Below are 15,200 nucleotides of genomic sequence, written 5' to 3'. Positions count from 1 at the left end.
AAGCAGGTCTACTCTGCTGTTGCCAAAAATTTGGTACAATCCATTATGTCCAAAATGAAAGGAGTACAAACTATTAGAAGCCAGGAGTGCTTTTAGGAACACTGACATTCACAATGGTTTCTACTTGTGTGGGGCAAGACAGTTCTACAAATCAACATTCTTATTTGCTTCTGGTTTTGTCTGGGTCCTGACATTTTCTTTTTTATCTTTGAGTTTCTATCTGCATATTTTAATAAGTGCTCTTTTATGTCAGTTTTCCATTTAGGCTATTTTTCTTACCAACATTTAATAAGACTGGTGACTTAGAGCAGAAACAACTTTTAGATAATGTTTTCACCTCTTAGTTCAGAGAGCCGATAAGCAAGGTTTTAGTTTTCACTTTTTTTAAAAAATACTCAAACTATTTTACTAGTACAAGGAATCCTATGGAAGACCTCAAATACCTTGAGCATTTTACATATTTCATACCGTGTCGGTGTTTAAAGAACGAAGACTCTAGTTTTAATATGACCAACTAAGAGACGTGTGTTCACTTAGATGAAGGTCATGATCTTGAGTATAATGAGCCCCCAAAGTGGATGTATAATGAATTTTCTGAATAAATTTTGAGCACTAATACACTTATATTACATTGTATTAACCTTTTACTTGCACAGATTTTTGCTAATATCATAAAGTTACATTTGATTCTATTTCTGAAATTTTGAAAGAAAAGCCTACAGACCTTTTAGAATTCATGTCAAAGGTTATTATAATTCATATAGTTTGCAACTACTGCCTATAGAGAGAAGATACTGTTGGTACATGCAGTTAAAAGCTCTTACAGATGAATTATGAAAAAAGCTGCTACATAGATGGGACTAGCATCCACAGTGCTATTCCATGGGGAAGGGACTAACAGGAATAAAACAGAACAGAATATAACATATCTGAAACAATTCATAATTAGATACTCTATTGTAGACATTTCTCAGTGGCTTAGATAAGTTTTCTCAGCAGTTCTAATGATAATAAGATAACGTACAGAAAATATGGTTTTAAATTAGCTTCTTAGATTGTACTCTGATCAACATGGCACCAATGAGAACAAAACAGGAAAATGCTGATGAAACTTTGAAAAGGTCCTTGATATTCTTCTTTGATTGCACTGTGCCCAGAATATATTGCACTCAGCAGAGGAGCAGAGTGAAAAATAATGGACTCGGTGCTCAGTCTCAGGAGAACAAAAAGAAAAAAAACCCTAAAAACAAAACCAGCCAATCTAACTTTTCATTCCGTTGAATGGAAATCCATTTCAGTAATTTTAAGTTACATGCAACACATACTGATATGTAGTTTGAAGTGACAGATGTAAAAGAACTTATTCACCTTGTGCAGTAATAATGGTTCTTCGAGATGTGTTCCCCTCTGGGTGCTTCACTGTAGGTATATCTGTGCCCCTGATCAGAGATCTTTGGTAGCAGTGTCCATTTGGCCCGCACATGCATTCTTTCTGCTTGAGACTAATTAACACTGCATGGATGAACCACCCTCTCTGTCACAGAGTCACTAACAAGAACTCCGAAGTAGAGAGGAGGAGTGTGGGTTGCGGAGCACCAATAGGGGGACACATCTTGAAGAATCGTCATTACTGCACAAGGTGAGTAACTTCCTTTTCTTCTTCAAGTAGTGTCCCTATAGGTTCTCCACTATAGGTCACTCCCGAGCAGTATCTCTGATGGAGGGTTGGAGCTTCAGAGTCGAGTCTGTTAAGGACGAAAATACAGCGGAGAAAATGATGGCATCAGAAGAGAAGTCTCTTGTTCTGCTTAGTGTTCTGCAAAAGTATGAGCAGATGCTCAGGTTGCTGCCCAGCAGATTTCTGGACTGGGAACATCTTTAATGAAGGTGACTGAGGTAGAAACCGACTTTGTGGAATGTATATGGATTCCAGGTGGAGGTACCAAATTACAAGCATGATAGCAGTAGTTAATATGATTCAAGACACATTTAGAGAATCTCTGAGCAGATATTTCTGTGCCTTTTGATCTTTCTGCAATTGATAGGAAGTACTTCGGAGATTTCCTAACGGCCTTCGTCCTGTTCAAATAGAAGGCCAAGGCTCTCCTAACATCAAGTCTATGTAGTATAGCCTCCCTGTTATCACAGTGAGGCTTTGAGTAAAACATGGGAAGATGAATGAGTTGGTTCATGTGAAAAGACAAAGTCACCTGGGAAATGAATTTTGGGTGTGGTTTGAGAGTGTCCTTGTCTTTAAAGAAAATCGTGAAACGGGGTGTTTGTGCACCATTAATGCCACTATTTCCCCTATTCTCCTTGTCAAGATGATAGCTACTAAGATTGCTGTCTTCACTGATATATGTGCAAAAGAACACATGGCCACAGGTTCAAAAGATAGTCTAGCTAGACTCCTTAGAACTAGATTCAGGTCTCACGTTGGTTTGGGGTGTCTGGATTGAGGGAAGAGGTACCCTGTGCCCTTGAGGAATCTTTGTCGCTGGATGGGTAAAGACTGAATAACCTTCTATGTGCTGGTGGAAGGCTGTTATGGTGACAAGATGTATTTTGAGTGACCTGAGGGATAGCCCTGCCCTCTTGAGGCCTAGTATGTAGTCTAGTGTGATGGGGAGGGAGGAGGATACTGACGTAATTTGTATAGAAGTACATCAAGACTGGAATCTTTTCCATTTTTGTAGGGAAGTGCAGCGGGTAGCTGATTTTCTACTGTGCAATAACACTTCCTGTATCTCCTAGGAGCAGTAGCTCTCTATGTGTCGTAAACATTAAGGAGCCAAGATTTGAGCTGAAGAATCCATAGGCTGGGATGGAGAGTTAGTCCGCCCTTCAGTGAAAGGAGGTGAGGAGTGAATTGAAGAGGGATTGGTGTACACATCGCTAGCTGCGTCAGTATGGGTACCACATCTGGGAGAAATCAGTATAACTCTCGCTTTTCCCCCTTCTTTATTTTTATAAGGACCTTCAGCATCAGAGGGAATGTGGGAAACGTGTATAGAAGGCCCTGGTCCCATGGGAGAAGGAGAGCATCCCCAACAAGTGTTTTCCCAGGCCGGCTCTGGAGCAACAGAGGGCATTTCCTGTTCAGGTAAATGGTGAATAAATCACAGGTCTATTAATGGCTACATTACTGTCAATAAAACATCTTTTTCCTTTGCTGTCACAAACGAACAGAACCCCCAACACAGCTCCTTTGTTTCAAGGGCTCGGATTTCAATACAGTATTCACATTATATGATATGTTAGGAATTTTTTAATGTACAACACAGAAGTAGGAGTACATTTGGTTTCCGTCTAAAGTGTTGTAGCCCAAAGTCAAAAGTATTCAAGGTTTTGCTTTAATTTGCTCTTGGCAAATAAATCCTTTTTCCCTAAGTGAATGTCCCTAAGTATATCGAATTAATGGACAGGCTCCATATAACATTTTGGTTGCTCTTTTTGTTGAGAGAATATCTATATTCTAGATATTCATTCATACTCAACTGTCTGCTTGACAAGCTGAAACATGATAAATTATTCAGCTGAGGCTACTATCCATTTTGGATTAAAGTGAGGACTACTAAAGGTTTTTTAAACTCATCAGCAAACTCGGCTTGCTAAATTATTATCCAAAGGATAAAAAATGAATACTATTCAATATTGGCTGGATAGATCCTATTCAAACATGAGAAAGCTTCATTGGTTCCCTGTACCATGCTTTAACACGATGACAAATACAAATAATACATAATGTTCATCAGTTAAATGGAAATAAATTTCCAAAAAGAATATGTTCAAAACACTTATTTTTGTTAGTTAATAACACCAGCTTTTATGAATAATGTAATTTTAGTACATAATCAGGGAGAGGTAGGCAACATGGTCCTTTTTACTAAAGTCTATGATTCTGTAGTAAATATGAAAACAGTCCCACATCTCTTTATTGGTTCTTTAATGAATATATTTAATGAAAACCAGTCAATTCATAATTAGCATGTGATATAACAAAACCTCTTTTAAAATAATACTAGCAAGACATTATTTTACTTATTTGGGACATTAACTAAAGCAAACCAATAAAATAGCTGAAAGATATCTTTTTAGTGTGCCTTGTAAAGGTATCTTTTTAGTGTGCCTTCTTCTACAAGAATTTGTAATATCCAAATGGTGGGGCTATAGCTTGAAAGTTACAAGTTCATTAATGTTCTGATTGTAAAAATTTCTCTGTGCACCCAATGTTATTTATTCTACATAGAAATCACAATTTCTGAGGATACCACACGAGACCTGTGCAAAATGTTCAAAACAAAATTGTAAAGTAACTGACACTATATGGGCTCAAGTTAAGTTGCAAATTAAATTTCACTAAAACTTTGAGCAAATCTAAATTGGGGTTTTGGTTTGCATTGAATGTGAAATGTGCAGCTTGCCTAATGTAAAGAAAAACCTGGCAATGGTTTTGATTCAGTTTTACTTTGAGATTTGAGCTAAACTGGACTCCAAACTCAAAGTGAAAACTCAGTGGGTTCAAACCGACAACACAAAGCCACTGAAAATATTTACACAAATGCCTAAGGAGAAAAGTGATGAGATGTACACAATTTTTAAGTATACGTTTCAAATGTTTAACATCTATTGCAGGTCAAGGAACTGCCTGACATAACTAAGAAAGCAATATCACTTACCACAAGTGAGAGAGGCCTTTTCCATGAGACAACGCCAATCAGTCCTGACAACAGCACCTGAAATCAAGTGAAAAGGGTCAGCAAAGAGACACAGATTTTATACTAACACCTAAAAAAAGTAACAGTATCTTTTAAGAAAAAGAACAATACTCAAACTAACTGTAAGACAAGTAATTGGCTTCCAAAAGTGTTGAGACTGGCAGGTAAATACTGCAAGATAGGCTATTGAAACAAATAATGTATGCCATACTTATAGGATGGGGGACTCTACTCTGGGAACCAATGACTTTGAAAAATATTTGGGGGTCATAGTGAATAATCAGCTGAAGGTGAGCTCCCAGGGAGGACGCTGTGGCCAAAGGAACTAATGCGATCTTAGGGTGCATAGATAGGGGAATCTCGAGTAGGAGGTTATTTTATCTCTTTCTTTTCACTAGTGTGACTGCTGCTGGAATACTGTGTCCAGTTCTGGTGCTAACAATTCAAAAATTACATTGATAAATTGGAGAGGGTTCAGAGAAGAGCCATGAGAATGATTACAGGATTAGAAAACATTTCTTACAATGATAGACTCAAAGAGCTCAATCTATTTAGTTTAGCAAAGAGAAGATTAAGGGCTGATTTGATTACAGTCTCTATTTGGGGAACAAATATTTAATAATGGGCTCTTCAATTTTGCAGCAAAAGGTTTAACACAATGCAGTGGCTGGAAGTTAAAGCTAGACAAATTCAGACTGGAAATAAAAGATATATATATATTTTTTTTACCAGTGAGAGTAATTAACTTTTGGAACAATTTGTCAAGGGTAATGGTGGATTTGCCATCACTGACCATTTTGAAATCAATATTGAATGTTTTCTAAAAGATACACTCTAGGAATTATTTTGGTGGAAGTCCTATGGCCTGTGTTGTACAGGAGGTCAGACTAGATTATCATAATAGTCCCTTTTGGCCTTAGAATCTATGAATTTTCATTCTATTTCCAACATGGATGAAAACACATGGTACTGTAAATATCACAACCCCTCTCCTCCCTCACCCCCCCTTCCCAGTTTCCATAGAGATTTCAATCTGATTTCCAGATCAAAATGATTCTATAAATTCCGAATAAGTCTCAGAACCATTTTCACTGTTCACTAGTAAGTCACACCACCTGATGTGCTGTATGGTTTATTTTAATTAATATTTTCTGTAACAACATGAACTGAAAGAAAACTTTCAGAGATTTTTTTTGCACTACCAGAATGGTTATGCATGGTCCTCCATTGCAAGTTAATAGATAAACAGTAGGTGAAATTTAGCACCAACATATTGTAATAATAAAACCTAATTTTTCCTACCATTTATTTGCTATATGCATTAGTGCCAGTCAAAAACCTCTATCTCTGCAATCTAAAATGTTTAATAGCTCATAATGTGTAGCCATACCACTTCAAATACACACACTCACACCCCTTGTCTTAATGTGCAGTATTATGCCATTACTTATTTGTAATCACAGAAGACTTTTGTTGCAACAGGAAAAAATGTGGTCTACAGGAGATCTTCTAAATTATTCAGGTGATTGACAGATCTTAGGCAGTGATATGACAGATGAGTGACCATCTAAGGTTTATGCAGGGACCCTTCACCACACAACTGAGTGACATGTTTTATAGAGCATATCATCAGAATTTGGAAATACTCATATGGGCAAAGTTTTACAGCCCTTACTTCAGCAGAACTGAATCATTGGCGTTTTACTCAAATACGGATTGCTTAGTTTCCAAGTAAAAGTGTGGTACCCAGTCCAAGATCCACCCATGGAAACCAAATGGGGATCTGAGAATTAAGCATGTTCTCTCCTTCTCACACAAAATCTATAGTAATAAAAATGGTGAAGGCTAAATCATACTCTCATTTACAGTGGTGTAATCCCTTTATGGTGGGGGGAAAAGGACACAGAAAGAGGTCACTATCCCCTTGGGAACAGCATAGCAGCAGTAGACATGGAGACAGCAGGCACAGAATGCTCTATGCTCTGCCCTCTCACCTGTACTAAGACCATCTAGCCAGTGGAGCTGCTACAGTGCACAAAGGCCCAGTGACTTCTAGCTCCTCCACAATACCCATACGAGAGCAGCCTCAGGACCATTCTCCCATGGATGGAAAATCCCCCAGGAGCCTCAAAATGGGACATCTTACACAGCTGGAGCACCCTGTTGATATAGAGCAACGACAAAGTGTAATATTCAGTAGCTCACTGACACTATCAGAATTAATCTGCTTTGGACTCTTTAGGATTACTTGCACTATACTTTATAACTTCTGCCATGTAAAAGGAAGGCGAGGATTAAATTAAAAAAAATTGGCCAAGGGGAGAAGGAGAGATGAAAGAAGAGAGAGAGTGTATGTATGTGTACATGAGAGAGAGAGAGAGATTAGGTTCAAATTAAAAAACAGTTAAAAACCAAACAGGAACAGGTAGAGAAAAAGACAAGGGACTAATCAAAAAGTAATGCATACTGATAGAGAAAGAATATGTGGTATAAGGATGATGATTTCACATGAGTTTGAGACAGCTGCATTACTTACTAGTCATACCTTACTTACCATCATGCATATGTATATACTACATATTACAAAAAGAAATAAAATAAAACCCCAAAACTATTTTGAAATTGTTTTCAAGTATTGTATTGGGACTAGCTTTCCATATCCCTCAGGCTTCAGAGACAGGTGAGAATTACCATGAATTCAACTGTATAAGGCTAAGAGCTAGAAAACAATAGAATTAAAGACTATCAGAATGCATACACACTAGGAGGCAGCATGGGTAACCTAGATTTGGCATTTCCTAACTTTTGAGAGGTTGACCTTGTGAACTAAGTGTACTTTTAAACTTTTTTAAAAAAATGTAATTATATATAATAATTGGTGAAATCCTGACCTCACTGAAGTCAATGGCAAAACTTCCATTGACTTCAATGGGGTTAGGATTTCACTCTATTAATTTCTCCAAACAAACAAAAAACCAACCAAACTAACTAAAAACAGTTAAGAGTGCTCAAATGCACACACAAAACAAGGCAACCCCCGCACCCCCCAAAAATACTAAAACAAAGAAGTAAAGCAACAACTCCTCTAAGTTAAAGTTTCATCCAACCCTTGCAACCTACAACAGTGATTTCTTCCTCTCCACATTACATCCTCATTTACATCCACTTCTCCAAACACATAAGCCTCCTCCCTGTTATTCCACATAGAGCTCTGGGGGTAAAATCCTTGAGATCTGGACTGAACTGACTAATTCCAGTGGTTTCCTGAGGATACAGTATTCTCCCTGTCAAGCATCTGAGGAAGAAGTGGTTTGAGAGATATAAGTAGCCATACTCAGAGTTATTAACATTGGTTAATTTTGGGCTTGGCTACACTTACAAGTTGCAGCGCTGGGAGTTACAGCGCTGGTCATGCAGCTGTGGAAGGGCCAGCGCTGGAGTGTGGCCACACTGACAGCTACCAGCGCTGCAGTGTGGCCACACTTGCAGCACTTTCCAGCGCTGTATTGAGAGGTGCATTGTGGGCAGCTATCCCACAGAGCACCTCGTCCCGTTTTGGCGCCGTTTTGGCGCTGAGTATTGTGGGGAAGGGGAAGGAAGTGTGCGGGTCCATTCCGCTTCCTGTTTGCCAGCGCCCCGTGGTGCAAATCGCTTCACATCCCAGCATTCACTCTTTCCAGCAGCGTTTGGCGCCATTGTGAGTGTCTTTTCTGTTACTCTCTGTGTGAATCGCGATTTCTGTGGCAAATGGAGCCCGATCTGCTGAGGACTCTGCTGATGAGTGTCACCAGCACAACACGTTTGGCAGTCCAGCTATTCCTTCAGCTCCAAAGTGACAGTGAGGATTTTCGACGATGATATCAATATGGATTTGCCTGCCGCGTGTGACACTAAAAGTGCTTGCGGCATTTACGGAAATGCTCATCACCGTTGACCGCAGCTTTTGGGCTCGGGAAACAAGCAGTGAGTGGTGGGATCACATCATCATGGAAGTCTGGGATGATGAGCAGTGGCTGCAGAACTTTCGTATGAGAAAAGCCACTTTCATGGGACTGTGTGCTGAGCTCGCCCCCACTCTGCGGCGCAAGGACACAAGATTGAGAGCTGCCCTGACGGTGGAAAAGCGAGTGGCTAATTGCAATCTGGAAGCTGGCAACTCCAGACAGCTACCCGGTCGGTCGGGAACCAGTTTGGTGTGGGAAAGTCGACCGTGGGGAATCGTTTTTGATGCAAGTTTGCAAGGCAATTAATCGCATCCTGCTAAGAAAGACCGTGACTCTGGGGAGCGTGCAGGACATTGTGGATGGCTTTGCACACATGGGTTTCCCTAACTGTGGAGGGGCGATAGATGGGACGCATTATTCCTATTCTGGCCCACCCCCCACCTGGCATCAGAGTACGTTAATCGGAAGGGGTATTTCTCTATGGTTCTCCAGCGCTTGTGGATCACCGCGGGGCGTTTCATTGACATTTACACAGGCTGGCCTGGAAAGGTGCATGATGCACGCATCTTTCGGAACAGTGGCCTGTTCAGGAAGATGCAGGGCAGGGACTTTTTTTCCCAGACAGGAAGATCACAGTAGGGGATGTCGAAATGCCCACTGTGATCCTTGGAGACCCCCGCGTACACCGTTACTTGCCTTGGCTCATGAAACCCTATACAGGGAAGCTTGACAGGAGCAAGGAACCGGTTCAACTACACAGGCTGAGCCGGTGCAGAATGACTGTGGAGTGTGCTTTTTTGGGCGTTTAAAAGCCCGCTGGCGTTGCTTGTATAGGGAAGCTAGACTTGGGGAAAGCAGCATCCCCGCGGTTATATGCGCTTGCTGTACCCTCCATAATATTTGTGAAGGGAAGGGTGAAACATTCAGTGAGGCATGGACCACCGAGGTTCAAGTCCTGGAGGCTGAATATGCACAGCCAGAGAGCAGGGCTAATAGAGAGGCCCAGCACAGGGCTACACAAGGATTAGGGATGCCTTGAGGGAAGAATTTGAGGCTGAAAGCCAACAATAATGTTTGCTGCCTTGCATGGGAGTGAATTGCACTGCTTACACTGTTATTCTATTATCCATAATAATAATATGATTTGTAGTGCCTCTTTCTTTACTGGGCTAAGGTATCTTTCACTATCCCTGCTATAATAAAGACTGTTTTCCAAAGCCAAGAAATTGTTTTATTGAAAAGAAAAAAAACTTCCTTGACAGACAGACAGACACACAACATTTCATGAACACAAGAGGGCAGGGGTGTGGGTTGGTGAACTGTACAGTCACAAGTTTGCATATGCCCTGTCTGGATTGCTGTTTAATGAATCCTGCACTTCAGGGTTCATATACTGCATTGGTGATAGGGGGTTGAATGCAGAGGGTAAGGGTGGTGGTAGGTATCAGGGCTGGTTGGGGAACATACATGGAGTTGGAGGCAGCTGGTGGTGGTAAGAACCTGGATGCTGGGGAAAGGTGGTTTGAGCTGACATTGGGGCACAAGGCACAAAGGACGGGGCGGGTGGGGGAGTAGCACGGTTAGTGCTCTGCTTGCATGGCAACGAGTGACTCTATAGACTCCGCTTGGCGCTCCAGGATGCTTAGCAGCCGCTCCGTGGTTTTTCCTCTTGGCCACTGCATTTCTCTTGCGTGTCCTGCTTTCTTTCTCTCGCCAATCCTTCAAGTCCTTACTCTCTCGAGCAGACTGATTAAGAACAGTTTTCAGCATGTCTTCTTTGCTCTTTCGGGGATTTTTTTTCTCAAATTTTGAAGCCTTCTGTGATGTTGAACATCTGGGCAGTCCAGTAGTCAAGGTCACTGTAGAAACAGAAATGACAACATTTAACACACGGGCAGCATTGTATCCACTATCTCCAGACATGAATTGTTTACACTGAGGGAGTGATTTCTTATTTAAGCATTCTTTTTCCATCACTCATATCACTACAGAATTCACGACATGGTGAGTTTGCAGTGCTTATATGGTGAGAAGTGGGGCTTGGGTGTAAGAGGGGAGCTGGTTGCTTCGGGTAATCTGGAGTGCTAGAGGGGTTGAGTGAAATGCAGATGCAGGGTGATCTTATCTCCCTATCTCTTCACTAAAGAGTCTCCCAACATTTTTCACAGGACTTAATCCCAGGAAGATGTTTCCCTACTGCGAGTCACTAGGGAACAGCGGGGGGGGCTCTTTTAGAGCAATGTGGAATTCCGCCCGGGACCCTATGCGGCTTGCCTGTGTTCAGAAATGGTCCCCCCACCACTGGCAGAAGAGTGGCGCGGACGCGTCACCGTCACTGGGACAAGGGACACAGTGGCTCTGCCTATAAACCTGCGCAGGCATATTGCCCACGCTCTGGATGAAGCTTTTGCTGAGATAACTGAGGCAGATTACCGCGACGTGATAGACCACATCAACGGGCTATTCCACATCTAAGAGGCTGGCATGCATGCATCCATAACCCCCCCTCCTCTCCAGAAACATTTCACCCCAGAAAATAAAAAGCCGCTTACCGGTAACACGCTCCTCTGCTTGTCCTTCTTGCAACTGCTGGCTGCTGCGATTGGGTGCTTTCCTCCTGCTTGAGAAGAGCTCCTGGCTGCATGCCTCCAGGGAATCTGCGGTTTCTTCCCCCATGCCAGGAGCTTCACTCGCGGTTTCCTCCCCCCCCCACGCCTCCGCCTCCGCCTCCGCCGCCTCCTCCGCCTCCTCCTCCTGTCCCCCAGCCTGCTCAGAAGTGTCCATCGTTATCCTGGGATTGGCAGTGGGGTCACCCCCAAGTATCTCATCCATCTCCCTGTAAAAACGGCAGGTCGTGGGAGCAGCTCCGGATCGTCGATTCCCCTCTCGGGCTTTGTAATAGGCACTCCGCAGCTCTTTAATTTTCACCCTGCATTGTACTGCGTCCCGATCATGGCCCCGATCCAGCATGGCCCTTGATATCTGCTCAAAGATATCGTAATTCCTACGGCCGGAGCGCAGCTGTGCCTGAACAGATGCCTCACCCCCAAACACTGATGAGGTCCTGCAATTCACCAGTGCTCCATGCTGGGGCTCGTTTTGCCGCGTGGAGGCATGGTCACCTGTAACTGATTAAAAACTGATTGCACTCCACACCTGGCTGCAGCAAACAGGAAGGAGATTTTAAATTTCCCGGGGCATTTACAGGGCGGGTCACCTGAGCCAAGAGCAGTAGAGTGCAAACTGATGTGCAGAGTGGCTGAACAGGAATTCTGGGATACCTCCTTATTCCCTGGAGGACAGGTAAAGCGCTGGTGAGTGTCCACACCTGCTGGGCAGCGCTGGATCACCAGCGCTGCACTCCTTATACCCCTGCCGGGATGGGTTTTCAGCCAGCGCTGCAACCAGGGAGTTGCAGCGCTGGTTGTGCCCTGCAAGTGTGGACGGGGTGTTGTTGCAGCGCTGGAAAGCCTCCACCAGCGCTGCAACTTGTAAGTGTAGCCAAGCCCTCTGTTATATTACATGGGAAATTCAATATGTATTAGTGGATAGTAATTTTATATTGCATTTTTCAATTATGGTAAAGCATATAGAGCTAAAGATAGGCATATCAAGAAACCTAAATAAATTAAAGTTTATTTTGGGCCAAATTCTATCTTCAGACATGCAAATATAGCAACATTTAGTCAATGAGAACTGAATGCTTATAAATGAAAACCAAATTTGGTCCAGAAATTTAGGTTTAAAATTTATAATAAATAATTTATATAATAACAATATAATACAACTTGCTCATCCTATCTGTAATTATAACCCAATTTTTATATCAACAAGCACCAAATAAGCCACTACTATAAATGTATGGCTAGATGGACTTGCTACTTAACAAACAATGCTGCAGAATTATGACATGAAAAATATTTGTATCTGCTCTATGAGTTCACTGAAGTCAGGTGTTTTCGTGTGTTTTTTACACTACAAAACATTAATTTGATCGTCTGGAGCAATAAATTTCACATTTTAGCAATAACTAGATTTGATGACATTTAAGTTTGCTGAAGATTTTATTCAAGAAAAGTGCACATTGGAAAAGACATTTTTTGTATTTCCATTAGAACCTGTAAATGCATAAATTTAAGATAGTTTTCATTGTGAGACTTCAGTGTTAGCATCTGAGCAAAGTACATATACAACAGGAGAAAACCCATGAGAGCATACTAAAAAGTAAATTTAAATCAGCTTATAGATTTTGATACTAAAGCCAATATGCAGGTAATATCAAGCATAGTTGTGTGTAGCTTGCATTCTACAATGTTTCCCATGTCATATATGCTAGAAGTCTCTGATTACTGGAATTTTACTACAGTATTACATTTTTCTGAAAGTTGGCAAAGGCAGAGAAAAGGAATTTATTTTTTGCAGTTAATTAAATTTGTTCACATAGCTAGGATAGCCTATTATTACTGTTATGATAAGTGTCCCTGGATTGATAATCCTGTAATGCAGAATTGCACTCAGGAAGGTAAAATGAAAGGATTAGCAAGTTCAACTTCAGGTTAGTCAGCAACACGCTCTCAATTGAACAAATGGGCTGACTGAAACTGTAAGGCCATTAAAAAACACCTTTAGGAAAAATAACAAGGTAAGTATTGGTATAAAACACACAGAAAAACACTATTTCTCAGACCCAATACAAGTGAGTAATTTCAAAAGGTGATTTGTTATATTGTAATTCGTATGAGTAGAAATTGATATGTACAATTTTTAACTGTCTGCAACAATTCTCTGCTTTATTTCTATTTACCATATTATTCCCACGCTGCAAGTCAGCACCTACCACATTTAGGGCATTACAGAAAGAGGAAGGGAGAAGTCCCTCTGGTCTTCTGAACTGCAGTTGTGCTGGCCTTAACATAGGCCTGCAAGGTATGTCTGAATGGGAATTTCCTCCCACCCTCCCTGCTTGTGCACAACGTAAGGGCCAGCACAATCTGGCCTGCTATAAAAAGTCCCCTCCACTGATACTTTATGCGGCAACAATGTCTTTAATGTTATCACTGTACATTTCGCAAGCAGCAATTGTAATTCTGATTATTACAGATGATTTAGCTTTTTTTTTTACTCCACAAAACTTTACATCTATTTAATCAAGGGTAAATTTGGCTCATTGCTTATGCGCATTCTTTACTAAGTAAATAGAGACTATGCGAAAAGTTACCTCCAATGGCAAGAGCCATCAGCACTTTAAGCAGTAGTGATCATAACCATTTAGTTAGAAAAGTAGAGTCCAGAGAGCATATTATGGCAAAACTTATTAGGATAACTCAGTGGATTTCATTATGGAAGCACAGTAACTCCTCACTTACAGCTGTCCCGGTTAACGTTGTTTCATTGTTATGTTGCTGATCAATTAGGGAACATGCTCGTTTCAAGTTGCGCAATGCTCCCTTCGAACGTTCTTTGGCAGCCGCCTGCTTTGTCCACTGCTTGCAGGAAGAGCAGCCCGTTGCAGCTAGCTAGTGGGGGCTTGGAACCAGGGTGGACCGGCAGCCCCCCGTCAGCTCCCCCTATCAGCTCCCTGCTCCCCTAAGTTCCCTGTGCTGCAGCCGCCCAGCAGGCTATCAATTGCTGGGCAGTTCAGCTGTCCCTCCCCCCACTGCCATGTGCTGCTCCTGCCCTCTGCCTTGGAGCTGCTCCCAGAGACTCCTACTTGCACCCTGCACCCCCCTTCTCCATATAGAGCAGGGAGGGGACACGGACGGAGAGAGACAGAGAGAGCTTGGGGCAGCAGCTACTGTCTCAACTTCCTGATCCACTTAAAAAGACATTGCACTTAAGCATGGGTCAGCTTACTTAAGGGGGCAGTGTGCATTACACACACACACACACACACACACACACACACACACACACACACACACGGTGTGTATCTGTCTCTGTCTGCTATGCTGTATCCCCTCCCTCCTGTTCGTGCTGCCTTGATGAGAGGCTTCATTAACAACAATGTGTTAACCCTTGAGGGCTCAGCCGAGTGATAGTTCATCATTTAGCAGCAAGGCATGTCCTGGGAAATATCCCTCCCTCTTCCATCCTCTAACTTCACCACCTCAACCAAGCTTCACAATCATCATCAGCTGTGAAGAGTATTAAATTGTTTGTTTAAAATGTATATTGTGTGTATATCTATATAATATATAGTTTTTTGTCTGGTGAAAAAATTTTCCCTGGAACCTAACTCCCCCAACCTAACTCTTATGGGGAAACTGGATTCACTTAACATCATTTTGCTTAAAGTCGCATTTTTCAGGAACATAACTACAACATTAATCGAGGAGTTACTGTAAAAAGTGATTTTGCCCCTCTCTTCTTTACACCCAGTTTTTCAGAAGCAAGCATTATAAAATACTGCTGTTCAGCATCTTTTGTCTTTCGTATAATATGAAAATGAAAGAAAATACTAATACCATATCAATTTTGGACAAAGTAAATAGAAATAAACTGATTAAATATTATATATACAAAAACACTAGCATTTGAA

The 15,200-nt window shown here is 41.6% G+C and overlaps 1 protein-coding gene across 3 annotated transcripts in view; it reads right to left on the bottom strand.

The window, feature by feature from the left end:
- The window catches only part of FAM189A1 (family with sequence similarity 189 member A1), a 414,937-nt gene that overhangs the window by 271,569 nt on the left and 128,168 nt on the right, over positions 1-15,200 (bottom strand). For all 3 annotated transcript variants that reach the window (XM_044980045.1, XM_044980043.1, XM_044980044.1), the window contains one exon: positions 4,680-4,736. In XM_044980045.1, coding sequence (XP_044835980.1) covers positions 4,680-4,736 — 57 coding nt within the window. The remainder of the gene's footprint in view (positions 1-4,679; positions 4,737-15,200) is intronic.

The sequence above is a fragment of the Mauremys mutica genome, chromosome 11, assembly GCF_020497125.1.
Source record: "Mauremys mutica isolate MM-2020 ecotype Southern chromosome 11, ASM2049712v1, whole genome shotgun sequence".
Taxonomy (NCBI): Eukaryota; Metazoa; Chordata; order Testudines; family Geoemydidae; genus Mauremys; species Mauremys mutica.
The sequence above is the reverse complement of the archived record's forward strand: the minus strand, read 5'-3'. Positions and strand labels throughout refer to the sequence as shown.